The sequence below is a fragment of the Gnatocerus cornutus genome, chromosome 7 (assembly GCF_029298725.1).
Source record: "Gnatocerus cornutus isolate USDA-ARS CGAHR chromosome 7, icGnaCorn1.1, whole genome shotgun sequence".
Classification (NCBI taxonomy): domain Eukaryota; kingdom Metazoa; phylum Arthropoda; class Insecta; order Coleoptera; family Tenebrionidae; genus Gnatocerus; species Gnatocerus cornutus.
In genome coordinates, this window is record NC_142239.1 from 1,475,049 (window position 1) to 1,484,282 (window position 9,234).

At 35.7% G+C, this 9,234-nt stretch overlaps 1 protein-coding gene across 1 annotated transcript; it reads left to right on the forward strand.

The window, feature by feature from the left end:
• The first annotated feature begins 6,704 nt into the window (after nt 1-6,704).
• Nucleotides 6,705-7,436, forward strand: LOC148170613 (uncharacterized). The gene has a single exon (XM_088042189.1). It carries the CDS (start codon nt 6,705-6,707, stop codon nt 7,434-7,436), a length of 732 nt encoding a protein of 243 aa, XP_087898315.1.
• The last annotated feature ends 1,798 nt before the right edge of the window (nt 7,437-9,234 follow it).

Here is a 9,234-nt window from a genome sequence, read left to right on the forward strand (position 1 = left end):
TGATTATTGACTTACCGGTTACAGAACAGGAAATTTCTTGCATCTTCATAAACATGAAATCTAATATTTTGTTCGACCATAAGAACATAATTTAGTGATAGTGATGATAGTAATTAATTATTATAGATATTAATATTATAAATTCAAAGCACTTCAATAAACTGAAAAAATTGGATTAAAACGTGCTATATTATACGTTACCACAGAGTAAACACAGATAGAGGAATCGTCCAATGTTAAATTTTGTAACAAAACGAACCCACTAACATCCAGGGGGCGACACTAAATCCGCCTAGCGAACAATGTTAACAACTAAATTGAAATGATGAAATTCATAGACCTCTAGGGTACAATGTTTCGTAACCAAAAGCTCAGTACGACTTACGTTGACGTCATTTCAACGTCTACAATGTTGGCTGTTTGTTTATAGAATTAAATTCACGTAACCAAAACAAAACCGCAACTCGAGCACATCGATACAGTTGGATCAAGCAGCTTAATCTTAAATTTTTTAATTAGGTTCTTCCATCTTCAGCTATGCCGTAAATTTTTTAGTTTGTTCCGTTGTTTTGAACAATAAAAGTTTTCGAAATGTTCTCGAGTTACAGTTTAAAATTTTATTTTGTCAAAAACGACAAATCTGCTTGGAAATCGAAAAAATTTTAATTGAAAAAGGCGTGTTAGTTAAATCGTGATGCACAGGGGCGGCTGAAGACTTGGGCAAGTTGGTCGAGAGGCGCCACCCGCCCAAGGGCGAATTTCATTTTTTTAATAATGTAATAATTAATAAAATAAAATCTAACTGCTGTAAGAGTTTATGTTAAATTTTGAATTGCGCGCCTCAGACTGAAGGAGGGAGAAGAAGCAGCGAAGCCAACATGGCGTGCGGCGACGACTCGTTCCTAACAATTAAGTTTTTGTTTAATCATTATTATTAAAGTTTAAATGTTAATCGGGACGGTATTATTTCCACCTGACCCGTCCCTTACAGTTCAGAAGTAGAATTGACCTGGATGAGGCTAGATGAGCTGGATTAATCGGGATTGGTAATACATGGAAGAAATATTGTGAAAAGCGTGGTTGTGTGGGAGCTTGTCATCTGTGCTTACCATTGTATTTAAGATGACAGAGGAACGCCAGGTTACCGTGGAAGATTTAGTACAGATAGCTGTTAGGGCTGCAACGGCTGCTGTACAGGAGCAAATAACAAGAGATGCGGACCTGCATAGGGCTCAGACTACAGCCCCGCAACGGTTTAAGAACAGTGAGATCGCCGCATTGCTACCTGAGTTTTCAGGCCACGAAGACGACGTCAGTGTCTGGTTACGAAGAGCGGATGCGATACAGGCTACATATGAGGTGCCAGATGAAGTGATGCAATTAATCGCCATTGGAAAGTGGACTAGTCAAGCAAAACAATGGTTTCACGCCAAAGTGGATAATGTGGGCAAAACATGGTTAAGGTTAAAACAAGATCTGAGGGCCATGTTTGAAACTAGAGTCGATCGAGTATCTCTTATGAGGAAAATGGAAGCAAGAAAGTGGAAAAAGCAGGAGAAATTCTCCCAGTACTTTACGGAGAAAGTGGCGATGTGTGATAAGTTAACAATGAGCGAGGAAGACCAAATAGACTATGTAATTGATGGATTTGACAACCCCACGTTACAAAGTCAGGCGAGGATGTCTAGGTTTATTGAACTATCTGACTTATTAGCAACTATGAAAAACATTACGTTGGAAGATAAGGTAACTAGTCAGATTCCAGTGATGAAACGAGCCATTAAGATGGAAGCGCCAGCGTCTCCGGTCAGGTGTTACAACTGTAACAATGTTGGTCACAAAGCCAGCGAATGTCGACAACCAAAACGAGAAAGAAAGTTGTTTTAAGTACGGGAAGATGGGACATCAACTAAAAGACTGTGACCAGAGAAGAGTGAAATTTCCGAAACAGGAAAATCCACCAGAAACTTAATGCTGATCGATGAAAAGAAAATTCCACCTTACTTGTTGGAGGTTGAAGTCGAAGGAGTCGCGGACTCGTCTACAGGCTCAGCCTTTGTGGATGGAGGATCTGGTATTTCCTTAATTACAGTAGACTTAGTTAATTCAAATTCTATCTTGCAGGTAGGTGAAAAGCATTATGAGGGAATTAATAAGTCTAAATTAGAAATTTTGGGAGTTTTCTGTACCAAAATTTATTTGCCAGGTTGTGGTGTCACGGTAAAAAAGAATCTTTATGTGGTCCCTTGCAATGCTATTCCTTACAAAATAATTTTAGGTAGAGATTTTATTGCTGATCCATTGATTGATATTTCGTTTTCTGAGATTGTTAATGTTACAGCCTCTAGTAATATTATGTTTGATTCTGATGGGAATAACATTTTACTAATTGATGATATTGTTGACAATAACTCCGAACCTATCTTGGTTGTGGATGATTCGTTAACTCCGGTCGAAAAAATGAATGTAAGAGGATTTTTCAAAATTATACTGGAAGGTTGAGCGTCCTGAAAACCCTCAAGTTGACTTTGAGATGTCTGTGACATTAAAGCCAAACCATGAACCATTCTATTTCAAACCGCGTAGATTGTCTTTCCATGAAGCTGCTGAATTAGACCAACAGATTAATGAGTTACTGAAACTAAACATAATTCGTGAAAGCAATTCCGAATATAGTTCCAGAGTGGTGTTGGTGAAAAAGAAAAATGATTCATTTCGACTGTGTATTGATTTTAGGTTTTTAAATACTTCGGTTGTACGAGATGTTTTCCCTGTTCCTTTAATTGATGAACAAGTTGATAAACTTAAGAACAAAAAGTATTTTTCGCGACTTGACTTGAAAAATGCGTTCCATCACGTTAGGGTTAAAGAAAGCTCGTCGAAATACTTTTCTTTCGTAACTCCTACGGGACAATTTGAATACATACGCATGCCATTCGGTTTTTGCAATTCACCAGCCATATTCATGAGATATATTTCGACTATTTTCAAGGAGTTGTTGAAGGCAGGAAAGGTGCTGATATATATTGACGATATACTGATAGCGACAGAAACAGTGGAACAGAATCTGTCAATTTTGCGTGAGGTCTATAAGGTCTTGGTTGACAATTGTCTAGAGTTGAGAGTCGATAAATGCTCATTTGTTATGACCTCCATTAACTATTTGGACTATAGTATTGATTCAAATGGTATACGACCGAACTGCGAGAACATTCAATGTGTTGTTAACTTTCCAGTACCTAAAAGTAAACGAGAAGTGCAAAGTTTCCTTGGGTTGACATCTTATTTTAGACGATTTATTGAAGGCTATTCATGTCTGGCTAAACCCTTATTTGACTTGATTAAGAAAGACTCTGAGTTCAAATTTGCTAAGGAAGAGCTTGAGATTTTTGAACTATTGAAAAGCAAAATTGTTAATGCTCCGGTTCTAGCGATTTATGCTGTAAATGCAGAAACGGAATTACATTGTGACGCGTCGAAATTGGGATATGGTGCTATTCTTCTGCAAAAACAAGCAGATGGTAAATTTCATCCAGTATCTTTTTTTAGTAAGAGAACAACAGAAACTGAGAGTAAATATTCCAGTTACGAATTAGAATGCTTGGCGGTAAAATATGCGATTGAGAGGTTCCATGTGTATCTGTATGGCATTAAGTTCAAAATTTTCACTGATTGCGATAGTTTTCGTTTGACATTAAGTAAGAAGGAGATTGTTCCTAGAATCATGCGTTGGTCTTTGTTCTTCGACAATTACAATTATTCTATTGAGCATCGTTCGGGAGACCGAATGCGACATGTAGATGCGTTAAGCAGATGTCACAACATCTTAGTCTTGGAAGAAAGCAGCTTTGACCAGGTTTTGGCACTTAAGCAACAGACGGACAATGAAATACTCAAGGTACGAAAGGAACTGGAATCTCACGATGTACCATTCTTTAAATTGCGCGATGGGTTAGTCTATCGGAAAAATAGAAAGAATAAATTACTGTTTTGGGTACCCAGCTCTTTGATCAAGAACGTAATCCGAAAAAATCATGACGACATAGGACATGTTGGTGTTGAGAAAACTGTTGAGTTAATTAATCAGGTCTATTGGTTTAAAGATATGAAAGCTCAAGTGAAAGAATACGTATCCAACTGTCTCAAGTGTATTATTTGTCAGTCAGATTATGGTATGAAAGAGGGTCGTCTTCACAGTATTCCAAAGAATAACATACCATTTCTCTCGAAACTTGCAGAAACAAAGACAAGTATGTTTTCCTCGTGATAGATGGTTTTACTAAATTTGTGAAGCTGTACGCTTGTCGAACCACTAATACCAAGGAAGTTATTAACCTTTTCGCTGCTCCAAACGTAAGAATACGCAAAACGGAAATTTTTTCAGACTGCTCAAAGCGGATATGTTCGCATGGCTTGAGAGGCAGTAAACTGCTCAAAGCGTATTTTTATGGACATGTATATAGGATTACCTACCATTAAGGAGTGCGAATTTACAAGTTGTGTCGAATTTAATTTTTTTTTGTTTCTACGCCCTGACTGCTCAAGCCAGATATTTCCGCATGCGGCTAAAATGCACTCCACGCGCTACTGCACATGTTTTTTTACCTACGCACTTGTTTGGACACGTTTTTGCCCAAGTCATTTACTTGTTAGTCTGAATGCAGATTTGATTTATTAAGATGGCGAAACAATGGTGCAAAAAGAAATCTTTAACCGAAGCTGAATTAGCTGAACTTTTTTCCAATAGTGACAGTGAAAATGAAGATTTTATCTGTAATGACTCAGATGATGATTGGGATGCAGAAGATCCAGACGATCCAAAAGAATGTAATGAAAGCGACGAAGAGATTGAAAAAGAAACAGAAGGAGCGATTGAAGAAGATACTGAGGACGAGGTCGACTTAGAATCTCAACCAACACCAAAGAGAAAAAAAATTGCAAAATTGCCAAATCCTTTTGACTGGAAAAGCGATCATTTCAATCCGGTCGTTCATGATTTTACGGGACATCAAAACTCTGGTATTTTAGTTGATTTTGATACATCCCCTACAGAGCTGGAATGTTTTGAAGTATTCTTTACTCAAGAAATAGTAAATTTCATTGTTTCTGAGACCAACAAGTATGCTACACATTTGTTGGAAGGTGCTACCGAAGATTCGCGTCTACAGCGATGGAAAAACGCCAATATGGAAGAGATGTATTGCTTTTTTGCAGTCACCATGTTGATGTCTCAAGTACGCAAGAAAAATATTAACGATTACTGGTCTACCGATTTTTTAATAAGAACCCCTATATTTTCTCAAATTATGAGCAGGGATAGGTACTTGGTACTTCTTCGTTGCCTTCACTTCATGGATTTGAACGAGCCTATAATTCAAAACGATTCTCTAAGAAAAATTAGAAAAATTGTGGACCACATGAAGACAACATTTCAAAATTCGTTTTACCCTTTTCAAAACGTTTGCATAGACGAAAGTTTATTGCTTTTTAAAGGGCGTGTGTTTTTTAAGCAATTTATTCCTTCAAAAAGGCACAGGTTTGGAATCAAATTTTTTCTGCTATGCGATTGTGAGACGGGTTACATCCTCGATTTTATAATATATACTGGTAGTACAACAGAGATAAATACTGGATTTGACGAAGAAGGACTTGGAAAATCGGGACAAATTGTGCTCACTATGCTGGAACGCTATCTTGGAAAGGGCCATAGTCTTTTCGTAGATAACTGGTATACCAGCCCCACGCTATTTAATTTTCTCCATGACAGAGCCACAAATGCCTGTGGCACTGTCAAAAGCAACAGAAAATATTTGCCAAGTCTAGACCAAAAACTAAAGAAAGGTGAAGTAGATGTCAAAGCAACCAAAAATATGATAGCTTTGAAATGGCGTGATAAGCGTGATGTTCGCATGTTGACTACTTGTCATCAAAACGAAATAACAGAAACGGAAAAAAGAGACCACGAAACAAATGAACCTATCAAAAAACCACTGTGTATCATTGAATACAACAAATATATGGGTGCTGTAGATAAATCTGATTTAATACTAAGTTCATTGGAATCAGTAAGAAAAACCATAAAGTGGTATAAAAAGGTGTTTTTCCACTTTTTAGACTTATCCTTGCTAAACGCATACATACTGTATAAAACAGCTTCTGGAAACAATATATCTTCAAGTACTTTCCAAAAAGAACTCATTCGGCAGTTACTAGAAAAGTACCATCAGCCAATATCACAAAATAATAATCCTGGAACTGCAGGCCGACGATCTAATGATGCTGACAACCCTATTCGTCTTTCGGATCGGCATTTCCCAGGGCACGTGCCAAATACCACCAAAAGAAAGAATCCTACCAAACGATGTGTGGTTTGTTCTAAAAACAAAATAAGACGTGAGACACGTTATATGTGTCAACAATGTGATGCACCCTTATGTATACTTCCATGTTTCGAAAATTTTCATACTTTGAAAAGGTATTAAATTAGTAATAACTCTTGTTCTCTTTTTAATATATTCCTTTATCTTGTCTAATTGGTTGACGTCGTGAAAAATATAAACCACTGTGACCATCTACGAAATTACTTGATCAATTCACTGCTCGGAACGTAAATATACGTTCAAGCAAAACAGCCGTGAACTGCTCTGAACGTATAATCACGTACGAGCTTGCGAACGGCGCACTGCAGAACAATTCTTAAAAACATGAGGAGCAGCGAAAAGGTTAAACATTTGTCGTCTTACTTCATGGAATACAGTCGTCCGGAATGTATCGTATCGGACAGAGGTTCTTCTTTAAAGAGTCATGAATTTGAGCAGTTTCTTGAGTTAAATAATGTCAAACATGTGTTGGTTGCAGTACGTACACCAAGAGGGAATGGTCAGGTAGAGAGAATAAACAGAACTCTAACTCAAATGTTATCAAAATTAACTGAACACAAAGATAAGTGGAATGGTGTACTAAAGGACGTTGAATTTTGTATGAATAACACGGTGAATAAAGTAACTGGAGAAGCTCCAAGTAGGTTATTGTTTGGGGTATATCAAAAGGGCGTATGTGACGATAATTTAAAATTGTATCTTGAATCTTTGGAAGATACTGAGAGAGTTAATTTGATTGAGTTACGAGCAAAAGCGGCAGAACGTATCGGCAAGAGTCAGGAATACAACAAGAGCTATTTTGACAAGCACCATAAAATCCCAAAATCCTACGCAGTCGGTGATCGTGTTGTTGTTCAAAACGTTGACGTTAGTGTAGGGGTTAATAAAAAATTAATCCCCAAATTCAAAGGGCCCTACGAGGTGGCAGCAGTGCTAGACAATGACCGATATGTCGTAAAAGATGTTGAAGGTTTTCAGATAACTCAAATTCCATACGAGGGTGTTCACGAGTCATCTCAGTTAAGATCTTGGATCGCAGATCCCAATGTTCAATAAACATCCATTTAGTGTACTCACCTATTATGTCTTTATACTTGTTGTGACTTATCCCCATTATTGACATTTCTTTTTTCTACAGGCTGTGACTACTTATGTTTCTAACTCGTTATGTTAAAAAGATTTCGAGACTTATGTTTATGTTACTTATGTTTATGCAACTTATGTTTATGTTACTTATGTTATGGAGTTATTATGTTAAACTACAAAACTTATGACTATTATGTGATTTCTTATGAACTATTTACGTTGTATCTTATGGAAAACCGATTTTGACTAATTTATGTGTACCTGACATAGACTTACGTATTCACTGGATTTGACAAGCAACTGATAATGACTTTAACAATTATTATTTAGGTTAAGCTATGTTTATTTTGTTCATTTTATTTTAGTCTTACTGATGAAGATCGTGGTCGATCTGAAGTCAGGAAGGCCGGCTGTAAGAGTTTATGTTAAATTTTGAATTGCGCGCCTCAGACTGAAGGAGGGAGAAGAAGCAGCGAAGCCAACATGGCGTGCGGCGACGACTCGTTCCAACAATTAAGTTTTTGTTTAATCATTATTATTAAAGTTTAAATGTTAATCGGGACGGTATTATTTCCACCTGACCCGTCCCTTACACTGCCAAACTTGATTTATTATAATTAATTAATTATAGTTCAATTTACTTTATTATAATTAGTTATGCTTCACCATGTTACATGATCGTTTGGTAGGCCTAGTACTTATGTCAACTGAATTTAAAATTATAAATATAATAATTATACATAATACAAATAGAAATATGTAGTAATAAAATAATTACAAAATTTGTTAATGAAAAAGCTAGGAAAAAATTTTTGTATCTGATTGTAATAATAACTGTAAAATAATAACTATTATATATTTGCTCTTAAATATATCTGAATAAATTCAATTAACTTTGTCTATTTGTGATTATTTAATTACTTACTTCGTGTTGCTTTTTATGATGACTAATCCTAATAACAAATACTGAAATAAATGCCTGGTGCGTCATAATTTTGTTGATCCGTTCCCAAATTTTCTTATCTTCGCAATATTATTTTTCGTAAAGTGATTGCAATACGTTTACATTTAAAATGTTTATTAAATTCTAGCAAAATAAAATATCTGTGAGAACCGAGACATAGCTAAAATTGCATACGTATCAGAATTCAGAAGACACCTGAAAACCATTAAGAACCAATATAAAAGCTTGAGTTTGGAAGCAATTTGTCATTATTTTACTTGCGAGTTTTGTGATCGCAACACAAAATTATTAGCTCCTGTACTTTTTAAGCTGGTGGTAAAACCGCTAAAATTTACAGATAAAAAAAGGCTTGGAGTGGAAAAACTTCGAACTTTTTTGTGGCTTTTAATATAAATATTCTATAAATATATTTTAAATCAAATGTGAATAATGTAATGACAATACAAAATTATAAGCTGCTGTATTTTCAAGTCGGTGATAAAACCGCTAGAATTTACAAATAAAGGATTGGAGTGGAAAAACTTCAAACTTTCTTTCGTGGCTCATATAATTTTGTAATTTTATACCCAATTTTAAACATATACTTGAACAACCTAAAAAATGTCCTACACGAAATGTAATTAGTCCGGTTGTGGAAAACTGCAAAGAAGAAGTAAGATTTGAGTTCACAAGAGGGAAAAAAAGTTTATTTTCCATTTTATAAAAAAATGACAAAGGCATAACATTTTTTGCTTAATTCAAAACAGATAAATCTGCAATTAAAATTTCAAAATTATTAGTTTGTACTCTGAAATTCAATTTTTT